The following is a 15,823-nucleotide window of genomic DNA, read 5'->3' as shown; positions in this document are numbered from 1 at the left end:
CATAGTGTCAGGAGGAAGACACCCCTAATGAAGGGTAGTTTGCTCTATAATGTCTTCATTTCACACAACCATCGAAGGGAAATGTGCAGAGTAGTTTAGGCACAATTACAACAAATGATCACAAATAGCCTCCAATCATAGTATCAAAGTATATTATTTCAATGTATTCACTGTCCAGTTTTATTTTTTAAAATATTTGTTTTGATGTAAGGGGTAAAACTGTAATATACAGTACTGTCAACCATATTGAGACACAAACAAAGTGACTCTTTGAGACATTAAATTTTTATTTTTCTACTATTACTTTTTCGTCCAAAAGCAATTATTAATTTCAAAATTTGCAGCTGGAAATTAACAATCACAACTAAAACTGGTGTAATTCATGACTATAATGTGCATTCCTGATTTTATCCAAAATGTTAAGTAAATTAAAACAAAAAAAATCATATGCAATAAGACTGCTTTACTGGTTCTATTTTAAAACTCCCTTTGTCGTCAAATAAATTTAAGAATGTAAACTGATCTTGAACTGGTTGTTTTCTAGATCTTGAAATATTATGTTGCCATGCTTATTAAGAACATTTAATATTTTGCATCAAGATTTGTATTGGAAATCCCAGATGTATTATAATTTCTGCATTGACATTTGTTTTGAATAATTATCATAATAATATTTTATTAAAATATGATTGAATGTAGAATAATATATAATATAATCAATTTGAGTTTTCCAAATTAAAAGTACTGAGTCTAAACAGAAGTAAATACATATATTTAGATGGCATTATGGAGGACCTTTTATAAATGTTGTAATTGTGCTGTATTGAAAAAGACTTCAATGTGACTTATTGTCCAAAAATCTTAAATTTAGATTTTTAATGCATTATTTGGCTTTTAAATTGTAGAACCACAAACCATGTGTATCCCACTATGCTCTAAGAGAGTAGCACTGAAAAACTGTTTTCTGTTGGGATAATGATTTGAACACTAAGAAATACCCTTGATTTTACCCACATTATAGATATTTTATCACTTAATGAAATACAAGCCACAGAAAATGCTTCTTTTTGGTTAAAATTCTATTACAGTAGGAGTTTCACCCTGGGGATAACTATGAAATATTTTCATTACGCCTCTCTGGTATGAAACTGAACCTCATCGCACATATAAGGACTTTTATTTTTCTTAGTTTGAATTTGATCACTGAATAATTATGTTTAATGGATTAATATTTTGCACATATTAGATGACTTCGCCTTTAAGGAATTAATGAAGTATTTGGCACTGATAATTTTATTACATGGTGAAATAGTAGTGCAAGGATACAAAGATATGTGTGACTGTGTCTTTTTTCCTGTAATTGTAGGTAAAATATATATTGAGGAGCTACAGTAGACTGCTATGTGATCAGGAAAGGGCACCACTGCTCATAATCTGTACGCTCTCACTGATAAAGTGCAGGAATGTGCGCGTTTTGCCAGTTTAAACACAACTCACTCTCAAGTGACACCCACTACACAGGACTCCCCTAACCCTGTTATCATTGCTTGCGAGGGTACCTCCAGGAAAGGCATCAATCCAGAAAAAACATGCTTGTTTTAATATCATAAAAGAAATATGGGGTCACAAATGCATGTAGACACGAATTGTGCCTAAAACTATTCTTTGTGTTTATGTGTAATTTCAAAGAAATTACTTAACAACTAATGACATCTGGAAATGAAATAAGCAAGGTCCGTTACATCCAAGCAAAAGTTTTCTCATAAATTGCTGGAAGGTTTGAGTGTTGGTAAAGAATAAATATATTATGAAATGGAACATTTTATTTTTCTGTCTTTTTTTGTAAAACTTTTAAATGTTTTATCCAGAGGCAGGGTTGGGAGCTTGTACTATGTTGAAGCTGACCAATGATTTGATCCTAAGGAGATACATGTACTCCAGTCAGAATACAGTTTCTGTTTTTCTTTGTCATCCTGCTAAAAACAAAGCAGAACAGGGACCCACACAGGTCCTCCCTCTATAATTAATTTTGAATTTTGTTTGCAATTCTGTCAAAATAATTGTAGAAATTTTAAGGAAGAAATCAGAAAAGACACCATAGTATTGTATATACATATTTTTTCTACTCTAAGCTATTTTTAGAGTAATAAAGTGGAACATACTGTACAGTATATTTTGTTCAAAAGTGGATTTGAGGAAGTCAGTTTTGTCCAGGACTTGTCCAGGACTCTTATCTCTGTTTAATTCTGAAAATTCAAAACATAGTAAAACATCTTGCTTTATTATTCTTAAAGTATCAGTATCTACAATATTATGTTACTAGCAGTTAAAAGCAAGTCATTCAATGAGCCTGTGTAGGTGAATAAACGATGTAGTACTGTATGTCTCTTGTGATTCTGTAGTGAAACCTGAATATGTTCTTCTAAATATTTTGAAATCCTTCACAATTCTGGCATTCAGTTTTCCATTCTCCTGACTTTATTTTGCAGGATCCAAGAAACTGCCTTTGACTTCTTGATCCTTTAAAAATAAAGCACCATGTGCAATTTCACAAAAATACTGAAAACGATTAGTAACAAAGGGTGTTTAAAGACTAATAGTGAGAAAAAGCAGTATAAAAAAAGGATAAATTCCTCTGTAAAGATCATTAGCTTTAGAGTTATTAAGATTATGGTCATAAAGTGTTCCTCCTGTACATTTAGTAGCTTGAATTCTTGATAATTAATGCGTTTTCCCTGTGGTATTTACATTTGATGGTCTAAAGTACAATTATGGTTTTGAAATCCTGTCCAAGACTCATTTATCAAGCAGGAAGTATATGAACATTGAGAAATATTCTTTTTTCAAGTAGGATTTACTAGCTAAAGCCAATGGAAGTGTTTCACTACCCCTGACTGTAGTAGAGTGACTTAATTTTACTGATTTCTAAATGGGGACAGGGCACAGGGAGAGAGAGAAGACTGAGAATGGGCATAAGAGACATTTTTCAACTGTAGAGAGCAGCAGCAGCCTTTCAAACACTGCTTTGGTTAAGCAGCATTTTGAGAGAATGGGCTAGGAAGTGTATAATTAGTAGTAGTACAATCAATTAGCATTATTAATATTAGTATTGGTATTATGAAATTCTGCATTTTGAAGAAATTGACTGTTACATCCCATAGGCATTAAAAATGTCGTGCAATTCTAAAATGCCATGTTGTTCATTACTGAGATAAGTACTGGTAACTGACATTGGTACATACTGTACTGTAAAGTACATAATTCTTTGTCATTTGTAAGACAGCAGCACAATACTTTAGTATTATACCTCATGTTTTCCTTTCTCAAATTCAGCAGACAAACTGACCTGCAATGCTGCAGAACTAGTAGCACTAACAGAGGTTCATGGGTGCACTAATATTCATTTTTGGCAGTTCCAGATTTCATATATATTTTTTTGTCATTCTCTTTTTATTGTCACAGTGGTATGATCAAAACCAGTTCACTACATGACACTTTTTAACTGGACTAGAAGGCAGTAGTGAAGTGACTAAGTAGTGATATGACTGAGTGGAAAGTGCCATGTGTAACAACGTACATACTGTACATAGTACAGTATATAGATATAACTGTATTTCAACAATGCATCAGTTTATTAACTAATATTAATTAAGTAGAAAAAGTACAAGGAGCACAGAAGCAGTAGCACATCATTTTGGTTCAGGCTGGGTAGAACCAACAGTACTCTACTGTACTGTACAGTATATTCTGTTTTCATAGTGATTATTCATCTATAAAAGGTCAATTTTAGAGACCATGTAAACCAAAATTCAATGCAGGTATTTTGCACAACTTGCCATTTTTGCCTGTATACACTTATGTATTTATGTGCCGACAGCCATATCACCCTGCAAATCAATAAGAACCCATTAAAGCTCAGCAGGTATGAGTCTGGCCAGTGCCTGGATGGGTGACCTACTGGGAAAGCTAAAGTTGCTGCTGGAAGAGGTGTTAGTGGGGCCAGTGGGGGGTGCTCATCCTGTGGTCTGTGTAGGTCCTAATGCCCCAGGATAGTGACAGGGACTCTATACTGTAAAAAGGCACCAACCATCAGATGAGACTTTAAACCGAGGTCCTGACTCTCTGTGGTCCTTAAAACTTTTAGGGTGTTTCTTGAAAAGAGTAGAGGTATTACCCTGGCATCATGGCCAAATTTCCCCCACTGAGAGCTGGTGTGTGGTGAGTGTGCCGGAGCACTATAGCTGCTGTCGCATCATCCATGTGGGGCTCCACACTGGTGGTGGTGGAGGAGAGTCCCCATTACCTGGAAAGTGCTTTGAGTGAAATATCCATAAAAGCGCTATAAAGTGTAAGGAGTTATTATTATATGTTACGTACAGTATATTAGAGGGACCTTTCATGATTATGTTTTTTTTAGGAGTTAGCAGTTGCATTGAATTCTAGGAATCTGAAGTTTAATTAGTTCTGGGTATTTCACAGCATTAGAAACCAGAACCGTCTAAACAGACTTTTAACTCAGTTTCATGTACTGTGCATGGAGCAGCCACAGACAGTTCTTTCACTGTTATTAGGGGCTACCAATATGGCAGTGCAGTTGTAGTGCAGTGCAGTGTAAAACAGACATATAAGTGTGTTTTGCAAGGGATTTGGAAAAGGTTCAGTTTTCTTTCACCTGTACAGCAGACCAGTGATGACACATCACCAGTGGAAGGACAGAGTTGTCAGATTTTCAAATGAGAAGACAATCTTGTCAAAGTTTTTACTTTAACATATTATTATACATATCATATTACTCTTTTATAACATTGTGGTTTTGCATTACAGTATGTCTATATGTGTATATGTTTTGAATTCTGTGTAAAAACATTATCAATAAAGCATGGAGCACTTAGACAGGTAGACTACTTATTGTACACATTAGCCTGGCCGTGAAGAAAGGCTGTCAAATCTCCCTCACTATTACAAGGAATGAGGGAGCTGCTGCAAGAGAGAAGGGAAGGCAGGAGGGCTGCAGTATAGATACAGGAAGGGAAGCCCTAGTGCTAGGCTTACTGTATATACGGCAAGCAGAAGAGAGATTAGGACACTTAACCTTCCTCCTGAACTCCTGTTATAAACTCCATGTATATTACTGAGAACACTTTTCAGGTTTATGGTGTTTAAGAGCAAATATTCACTATGAGCCATGGGAATGCTGAGGGTGCCCTTTAGTTCTGCATTTTCACATTCTCTGGCTCATCAGGGGTTATTTCCTTTTAGAAATTAGGCTTGTAAACTGGATTCAGCAAAGAGAACAGAGTGGTATTAGATTTGTGTATCCTACTTCCTCGTGTTTATTCATACCATGAAATCAGATGAATAAAAAGGCATAACGAAGCTCTGTAGCTTTGCGCAACTATTATAATCTCAAACATTTCTATGTCCACTCAATATAATCAGCTAATGGAGACCTTTAAAGGCCTTAAATTGGTTGAAATATGTAACTCAATCAGATAATTCATTAGGTCTGTATCAGAGGTTAGAAGGAAGCTGGAAAGAATTCATGGCAACAGAGGACCAGAAGCTAGCCTTTGATCTAGATGCAGTCAGTCTCTAAAAGCAAAACTATGCCAATGGCATTAACACATATGAAAAACAGACTAGTGTGCATTCAGTTTGAATGGTTATATCTCTAATAATTACATAATTTCAAATGAGTTAAAGTGGACACATTTGGAAATTCATTCCACCATCATTAGAGTTCAGCTTTTAGCAGCCAGACATTTTTCTTTCATAATGAGGCGATTATAACGCAGTTTAATCCAGTGGCGTTACCAAGGTATGCAGCCTCATGTGAGAAGTAACCTTATAATGAGAAATGAATTTAAGGCTTTAAACTTAACAAAACGCCTTTGGCTGTATTATAACAATCATTGAAGTAACCTTATTAATAGCAAAATATTGTGCATTTGCTGTGTTAATATCATGAGAATGATCATTTGCACTGAAGTTGTTTTTTTTTCGCTGGTAAATAGTAGTGTGTCTGAATCTAAAGTCAATGTTAGGTGACAATGATGACCTCACTATCGCTATTTCCAGAAGAGTTTTTACTAGCGATGCAGTAATGCCGTTTGTCACTGCCAGACACCCTGACAGAAAACAAAACAGGTTCAATATTTAGATGACAAATATTTTGCTAATTATGTTTTCTTTTTGAAAATCCGACACTGGAGACTGTATTTGTTGTTTTGTTGAACATACACTGCGAGGTGAATAATGTGCTACCACACAAGAGGAACTCCAATTTCATGTCGCACGCCTGATAGGGAGTAAAGCACAAGCAGGCTGTTGAGATGGAGCTTTGGATAGAGGGAGGAAGGCAGTGATGTGGGATGCTATTAGTGCAGGCCACACTGATATCGCCACAGATTTCTGTGAAGACCTGTGGCCTAATAAATATTCTTCTTCTCCTTTATGGCACCCAAGCCAGAAGTCTTTCATGTTCCTGAAGTATAAGATCATACTCTGAGGATCTGGAAGCAACAACAATCTGCAATAACACTAATAAAAAACATGCAGTATGTGTTCTAGGTCTTATAACAGTGCAGCTGTTCTATAATTTCACTTACCAATCCACCTCTTGAGATATCTAAAAGGAAATTGGGGTGCACTTTTTTTCTACTACAATAAATACAAAATACAAATAAGACAAAACAAAGAAAATATAGAGAGCAGAAAAAGATGATCATGTATTCTGCGCCTCTTTCAGAAATTTCACACAAATACAGCATCAAAACTATGGGAGCACATTACAGGCACTTAGCATGACTTTCATACTTTCATTTTGAGTACATGGGGGTGTCACGATTGTAGTCCCTCCTCCTTTAGGGCGCCCTGGCTCTTCCTTGTTTGCCCTATTCCCCACACCTGCCCCTTCTTTCCTGTCCCCCTTTAAAAGCCAGACACAGTCGCCAATCGTGGCTCTGTATCTGTTTTCCACATCGTGCGAGCCCGGGACCTGATTGCGCCTGGCTCCATTACGTTTTTAACTTTCTAAGTCTGTTCCTGTTCCTGCTCCCCTCGCCGGTTCCGACCCAGTTCCTGTTTTTAATCCCGTGTTTTGGATGGATCACCTGGACATGGACTTTTGCCCGTTTCTTGGATTCGCCTATGGATTTATTGTTCGGATTGTTTGCCTCGGCCACACCTCCCCGGATCACCAGCACTGCATGGACACGCCCCCCTGTTTTCATCCCCGTATTCCTGCATGACTTTTACCCCAGTGTTTCTTCACAATTCTGGATTGTGTCGTCCGCATAGGGTCTGAAAAAGAACTGTTCGTTACAGGGGGTTTTCCATTGACACTGGTGGAGGGTAACTGTAATAATGATTATTTCTTCAATATTAAATGCCACTTTCTGTTGTGTTTTGATGCTAACGGCACCTTTTTCTAGCTTCTTAAAACATATCAAAATCTGAACGATTGCATTCTCTTTAAATTAATATCAAGGCAGTTAAAACACCCTGAAATGTTGGCAGCATGTGATTCAACTTTTTGTAATGTTATTTAATGTGGAGATCTTCTGATTGAGGCTCTCTTGCTTCGAAGATCTGGCTTCACACAATGGGCTGTAGAGTCTTGCAGCACCATACCTGTGAAATGTGATAGTGACCCTTCACTGTCCACACTTTCAAAATCTTCTGTGCCAAAATACCTCTCTTTTCACTAAACCTTGTTTGTGTTGGTCGTGCATTGTGTGTATTTCTTGAAAATAAATAAAATTAGATTAGATTATTAAAATGTTCAATACATAACATGATTTTGCCTTCCGTTTTTAAATGGAAAATGTTGTACTTCTTTACAATTTATTAGGATCATTGAACAGATGTCAAGGACTCTGTGTTTTGCAGATAACAACTGGCTCTGGCAATGAGTTTCTTCTTCAGGCAGAGAGTTATTCCACAATTTCCAAATGGCATGACGCGATTGGAAAAGCAATTGAGTGTGAGGTGAGTACTTGTGACATTGAAGAGTCAAAGACTATAATACACCTTCATTTTGAGCTAATTTTAGGAGCTTAAATTTTTATTTTCCAGTTAGTCATTTGCACATGTAATCCTCATTCTTGTCTGTATATTCAGTGATCAGTTTCTATGGAGAAGTTTACGTTTTGTTTAAAAGATACATTTTTTATTTTATATCCCTTTTTCTAGTCAAAGAGTGGGAAGGTGCACTCTAGTATCCGTAAATCTTCAAGCACAGAGTTTCTGAACAGATGTGGATCTGAGTCACCAGTCAGCAAAGAGCACAAACCAGAACACCGAAGGTCACTAAGTAAGTCAATTTATTTACACTGTATTTCAAGAGCATGCGTGCACACATACAGTATCACCTGGACACGATTTATTTCACTCTGTTTTACAGGTAGTTCAAAATTCTATTAGATAAGCTAAAAAACTTTTTAGTTTTTAGTTTTTTAGTAGACCAAAAACAAATTTGACATTGATATATTCACTTAATAAGGAAGTTTAAAATGGCTTATTAGTAAAGAGTGTCCTGAAGTTTAGCATTGAATAATGAGTAAATTTAATGCAAAACTAGGTTTTCATTTCCTCTTTTTGGGGTCAGTTCTCTGTTTCCTGGGGTTCTTGAAAGCACTGGGCTGTACCCAGCGGAGAAGAAATGCAGGTTTGTTCCTGGCTCCAGGAGCCTCAGCACTTCTCCCTTGTCCCCACCCCTGCCCCTGCAGCACCTCGTCCTCACGGCCAGACTGTCGATTCCTCAGGCGATCTGGTTCAAGCCGAACATGATCAAGTTCATCTGAAGCTATTGAGCTCTAGAAAAAATATTAGATTAGTGCTTAACTCATGTCTGCTGCAAAAGTTTGTTTTATTAGAGAATACTTTAGCAAGTCACACTGAAACTAAAAGCTATGTCCAGGATACAACTGTGCCTCATTTTTCAGATGTAAAAATCATGAAATACATGTTGTTGTGGAATTTGACCCAGATGAGAGTTGGCTCCAATCACACGAATCAGGTCCACGTGGGCTTGAGGTAATGGCAGCTGGGTTAGTCAGCTGCACACCAACAGCGCAGCTTAGCCAGGGCTTGTTTACAGGCCTCGCAATACTGCAGGGAGACAGGTAGGTGGGCACTGCGCCTGCAGCACTGCACATGGAGCAGCCACACATGTGCTGCTTCAACAGCTCAAATGACCAATCAATCTGTCACACATGCCTTTCAAAAATACTCTTGCTGAAAAAAGAAGCAGAAGAATGGCAGCATTGTAAGCTATTTGCACCAAGCTATTTGCAACCAAATCATGACTGGCTACTAATGCCAGAGCATTAGCAAACGGCAGCATTATTTGAATTCATGCTATCACAGGCATCGGACATTTAATTGTGCTGCAGAGTGAAGCTCATTCTAAAAAGAGAGAATTATTAGTTAGACAAATTAGACAATGACCCTGTTTGCACTTGTTTATTATTTGCTTCTTAAACAATGGAGCTAATAGAGCTAAGGAGCTAAAAGAGCTATTGTTCTGTGCATTATATTGAAATTTATTAACTTGTACCCATAAAATGTGGGAGAAATGTTGACTTCAATTAATTTTTCACCAAAAAGTGACATGATAATATGCTAATGAGTGACATGTCAGCATATGTCATGCAACAATTATGCAAATCTCTGCCTATTATGTAAATCCACATGAAATGCTTAAAATCACTGACCCACAAGTATGTTTGGCGGTTTTATTAGGTGTGGGTCAGCTCAATCCTGTCTGAAATCTTGCCGTGCAGAAACAAAAATATAGCAACCATGATGTAAAAAGGTCATTAGACTTTTCATATGATACAAAATCTCAGAACAATTGAAGAGAGTAGGATTCCACAGTGATGAAACAATATACTGTATATATATTTCTCCTTTCAATATTACTAATATGCTTTAGAATAAGTTGTAGAATGTATATTTTAGTGTTTGTTTTCTCCTGAATGGTTCCTATAGCAGAGTTATATCAAGACATATCGGCTATAAGGACGTGACCACATCTACTCTTCCCTTTAGCTCTCTTATAGCAAGATTATATTTCAGCAGGTGAGACAAATGTAAGTAATACCAACACAAGCAATAATGTTATGATCAGTGACATCTGACCCCCCAGTTAGAAAACATTGAGGGAGGCCATCATGGAGATATTAACTGGCTCATGCAGGAAACAGAGGGTAATTCTGAGCTGAAAAGTACTGCACAAGGAACACAATGTGACTGTGGCTTGCCCAGGTGTGCACAGCAGTGAGGAGAAAGCAGGAAATGATGCAGGAGGATAGAGCTCCTGCTGTAAACGATGATATCATACAGTCAGTTGTATCGCATTGAAAGCAGATGAAGAACAATAATAATTAAATATCTTGTTGGGTAAAAAAGCTTTTGAAATTTTAAGAGGATAATGGTCTGGGCCGTCATGTCCATTTTTTAATACAGAGAACATTTGGTGTGAACATATTGTTACAAACGAATCTGATAAGCTTACAGATGTTGAAGTTTTTTAATATATACTGTAAATAAGGCACTATTTAAGAGCTACTATTGAGCTTTCTTAAAAAATGTATCTATGTAAGTTTTAGGGATATAGATTGTAAATGCAGCATAGAGATACACAGGAAAAAGGCTGGATTTATAGAAATACATCTATATATAAATGATCATGAGAAATTGCATGATGCTTATATGATAGGGCCATTGATAAAAAAGCCATTAATGGCAATAGTCTTGGTGTTAAGATCGATGTGCATCTTCATCATTTCCATAGTCAACAGAGAAATGTCACTTTTGTTGTTCTGTATTTTTGAAAACACAATAAAATGATTTTAAAAGACAGAAGATGAAAATTGCTGATCTTGTCCTGTTCTCATCAGTCATTAGTTAGTGATCATCAACATTGTTGTCTTTTTTTGTACAATATATTTCTCAAATAAATTAAATACATCAATATAATAGATTTGATCGCTTGCTGCTGTAAATGCCAGTTGGAATTTTTTATTGGTTTGCAGTTCTTCTGAACAGTTAGTACTTTTCTCTGAGGATAAGCTGAAGCTATTAGGTTAAAAGTCCTGAGAGCTGGACTTAACAGTGTTTGTGAATGTGGAATGTGTCACTACAGGTGTCATCTGGACAAGGGCCAGTAGAAACATGTTTTGATCCAGAATAAATCAAAACCTTAGCTCACCTGTCAATCACACAGCACAGGGCCTTGCTGAAGCTTGTTATGTACCAGATGCTTCTCCCTTTGTCCAATAGAAAACCAACACCATGAACTGTACTTGGTCTGGAACTGGGTTTGTTCAGTGAATAAGTTGCTTTATTTATTAAATTTGAAAATTAGTATTTTAGCATATAGCTAATAAATTTTATATCCTCAAAATGTTATCATATAATCATTTACAAATAACATTAAACATACATCAGCATTACCACCCTGTAGCCTGATCAGACACTTAGCAAGGCTGGCCTGCTCAGTACTGGTATGGGAGATCTTCACTGTAAGTTAAGATCACTTAATTAGACATATACAATATCTTGCATAAGTAATTTGTCTTCTCGCATACCCCAGCTTGCTCTTCATGACACACACAGGCACACAGACAGGAATGGAGAAGCTTGGGGTCAGAGCACAGGGTCAGCCATTTATACGGCACCCATGGAGCAGTTGGGGTTAAGGGCCTTGCTCAGAGGCCCAACGGGGTAGGATTCCTCTGCCGGCCGTGGGATACAAACCAGCAACCTTCCAGCCACAGGCGGAGAGCCTTAGCCACAGAGCCACCATTTCACCCCTTCTCCAGGACGTTCAATCCAATGTCCCATTATGGTGATTGGGAACACTGTGTGGTAGGAGGTCTTATCCTCTTCATGAGAATTCACAGCAAAGTCCTAACTACCAGGTCATTAAAGACTCCATGGTACTATTAGTAAGAGTACTGGTGATGATGACCAGGCTTAAGTTCACAGGCCTAGTACAACCTTGCCTCCCAACAGTTACCTCCTAATTGAACAGGAGAAGTAAATTCTTACATCTCCACCTAACCTGCTGTATAGTGGGTCTGCTGGCTGTCTATACAGCAATACATGGAAATAGTTATTAATAGCATTAACATGTAATTCTTCAGTTGATCTCCTTCACACATGGTAGTGTGAACTACTGAACAGTTCTCGAAGGTTTAACTTTGGATGATTTTGGCGTGTTGTTTGGCTGGGGATGCTGCAGGTATGATGAGTGAAATTTGGAAAAAAAGAAGATCTGTCAGGAGACGATGTGCAGAATGGGAAAACACAAGAGGGGGCAGTTCCTTCCATTGCACTAGTTTGGTTGCCAGCAGAGAATCAGTATCAGACCTGCTTATTTCTTGAATGATCCCAAAGGAACATACGTTTAGTTACCAAATTAAATTCAGAGCACAAATAAAGATATACAGTAGAACCAATGTTCTGTATCTCTTCACTGGTCATGAAGTACTTATTAGAATTCTGAATAGGCCTGGGGCTGCAGTTTGGAGTTACACCAGAAGAGGAGCTGGCACCTCCTGAATAGGTTTGGTATGTGACCTCTCTAAGTCTCTCCATCCCCTTCCCATGAGACCTTGCTTCTTGATTTGCAATGACAAGACGATACATTCTCTGCTTTCTTCAGACTTGTGTGTTTTACTCTGATTATTATTCAAATCACATCTTCATTTACCTTCTGATTGTCTCTGTGTTTACAATTTGCTCCCTCAGCCCATTTGTTATCCCTAACTATTATACAGCTCTCCTTGGCAGCAGCTCACCAATTAATTGTACCTGTTACTGAGATATGTTTTCAAGTCCCTATCCTAAAGGACATGAGATGCATTTGGTATTTGCTTCTATTTAAGTTATGTGAAAAAGAGAGTTGTGTGAAAATGAACAGAATTATTATCCATCCTTGCAAATTAGAATCTACAGGAATAACTAGAGTTTTCTGTTTTGTTTTTGGAAGTTTTCTTTGATTGAAAATAACACTATTAATAGCTTTATTAGATTTTTTTCCCTTTACTATGTCACATACATTCTTCTATTTTTTTCTAATTTATCATACATGTGTTAGTCATTACCAAATAGTGTCTTTAATTAACAATGCATTACCATATATAATGATAGACATAAAAGTATTGATTAAAGGTATTAACTTGTTATGATACCTCTTCTTCAAGATTCACCTTTATAATCTTTGCATTGTATTTACATTATTCACGAAAATTATGCCTTTTATGAGGTTTTTTGCTTTGTTTACTGCAACATGTTTCTCAAACCACAGTTCAATTCTACAAGACCTCTAATTCCAGCAAACATATCCGAGACCACAGAAGCATAACACAAAGAGGCATTTAAACCAGCTTCGTGCAGCTTTACAGGAGAAATATTGGACACGTTACCTGATAACATGTAAGCTTTAAATAAAATTATCAGTATGTCTATCCTAAGAGATAAATTATTCATGTGACTTCCATGCCTAAATAAGAAAAATGGATTTTGAGCAATTCATATTGTCCACATTAAAAGCAGCATATAAAATCCATTTATCACGTCAAACAGATAAGCACCACATTTTTTTTCACTATAATGTTACTGAACAATCAGATTTTTTTCTGAGACAAGGAAAAAAAGTCATTTCTCTAAAGTGTAAAAGACCAATTGGCAAATTTGTTTACCCTTATTATAAAAGTGTAAACAAGTTTTTTACATCTCTATGTCTGAGATGTCACAGATATTTTGTATGTTGCCAGTTATTCAAGTAAAGCAGGATCTGTACTAGAATTGTATGTGTTTTTTTAAGTGTGCTGAGTTTTATATATGAATTACTAAAAATCAAAATGAAGTAGGAGTGCATAGGAGTTTCTAAAACTACATTTTAAATATTCATCCATCATAAATTAGTCTTTGCCATAGCTTTGTTCTCACTTCCATTGTGCTGTGACTTTGTATTGTCTTTTCCTAAGTATCGCTACACAAATCATTCATTCAATCCCCTGTTCAGTCCTACTGTACATCTTCTTCCTGTGTTCACAAATAGAGAGAACTAGCCTTAGGACACCGGCCTTCATAAAAACAGTGTCCGCTCAGGTGTGTTAGCCCAGAACACATGCAGGGACATGGTTTCTTGTGATCTGCTTCCTTTTTATTTGCAGAATAGAGTACACTGGGAATAGACCCAGCTTCTTCTTTGAGAAACAAATATTTTTTCTATCTCTGATCATAGAAAAAATAATCATGTGATTGTAACATGCAATTTATAGAATATATCAATTTATAGAATTGAAATTAAATGAAGGTTAAATTTCTGTTATCACCAGTGCACTAAAACTATGTGACTAGAAAGCCCCTCTCCTTAACCAGAAAATGAGCATGGCTGAATAAATAACCTATTTCACTGGTCAGATTTAGCCACACCCTGATAATGAGCTGTCTTTAAGGGCTGCCTCTGATATTGTATACATGATGAATTAGTTCAGTATTGTGATTCAGTGAAGCTAATTAATATCCATTCCTATAATTTACAGTATAGTGACTTATTGCTCCTAAACTACACGTAAAACATAAAAATTGCACCCTATAAGACATACTTATATAAACATCACTAGTTAAAATTCTACTATAAAATAAGTATTTATTGAAATATACTGTAACTGGATCATCATTTAATTTTAAATGGATTTACAGTTTGCTCTGTAATTTCTTTGTCCTATTTTTTCAACATTTGAACTGCAGTTTTATTAAAATTGCTGGATTCATTTAAAAGCAAGAAAAACATTAATGAAGGTAAATGATGTCATCATCCTTGTTACTGTGCTTATTTTAAAAGGCTCCATAAAGTGGACTCAACCTTGTTTTTCTTAGCTAGTTTTAATTTCCAGTTGTCAGCAAAACATAGCCTTTCCATGGTCATTGATTAGGAAAGGCTTACTCACAGGGCTCTTGGGAGAACTGTGGCATAAAGGCAGGTACTGTGATCTGTAAATGCTTACTGCATCGCTTTGTAACCAGCATTTACTTTGAGGTGGGCTTCATCAAAAGAAAGTCATATCACACATCCTCTCTGCGGATAGATCAGTTTCAATTGGTCCCTTTACTGTGGGCTTTTTCTCTGATTCCTTGTCTTGGTGGAAACCTGGCATTTCAGAACTTGTCAGATATTTAAGGGATTATCTTCTTTTCATCAGTCATGTTTAATACTGAAGTAATTTGCACATCATTTACGATATATTTGCTTTGAAACCCTTACCTTAATCAGTTTCTTTCTTCCTCTTTCCCCTGATACCTCTACTCATTTTGTTTTGCAAGTACAAGCTTGTTTTCTTGGAGCATAAAAAGGTGCATTTGAACACACATTTAAATTCCTTCAAAAGTATACAGTACTAATTTCTACCAATTTCTAAACAACAAGTTTTCTGAGAACACTCAAGAAAGTATTTATGACATAACACCATTTTATGACTGTAGAAAAAATGGCAAGAAACTGTCTCCCTCAATACAAACTTTCATAATAGAAATTTAGTGATAATTAATGGTTAGTGACATCTACTGTATATTGAGCTCTGGTTTTAAGGTATTGAAGTCAAAATAATTTCTTCTGAGATGATACTGAGCTTATACTAAATCAGCTAAATAAGATATCAAAACCTATACCTAACATTGTTTTATCAGTAACAATGTGTTCTGAAAAGAGTTTAGTTATTTTGCTTTTCTTAATTGTAGTTCCCTTAAAATACTTGTAACACATATTTAGAGCTTATCAGAGGTGTTTATAACAGTTTTCTTTTAG

The 15,823-nt window shown here is 36.3% G+C and overlaps 1 protein-coding gene across 2 annotated transcripts in view; it reads left to right on the top strand.

Moving 5' to 3' along the window:
* Nucleotides 1–15,823, top strand: part of arhgap15 (Rho GTPase activating protein 15) — a 193,125-nt gene that overhangs the window by 83,805 nt on the left and 93,497 nt on the right. For both annotated transcript variants that reach the window (XM_088606279.1, XM_088606280.1), the window contains exons 7-8: nt 7,891–7,989; nt 8,194–8,314. In XM_088606279.1, coding sequence (XP_088462405.1) covers nt 7,891–7,989; nt 8,194–8,314 — 220 coding nt within the window. The remainder of the gene's footprint in view (nt 1–7,890; nt 7,990–8,193; nt 8,315–15,823) is intronic.

This window comes from Lepisosteus platostomus, chromosome 14 (genome assembly GCF_059453375.1).
Source record: "Lepisosteus platostomus isolate fLepPlt1 chromosome 14, fLepPlt1.hap1, whole genome shotgun sequence".
Lineage (NCBI taxonomy): Eukaryota > Metazoa > Chordata > Actinopteri > Semionotiformes > Lepisosteidae > Lepisosteus > Lepisosteus platostomus.
Note: the sequence above shows the minus strand (reverse complement) of the source record. Positions and strands in the feature narration are given on the sequence as shown.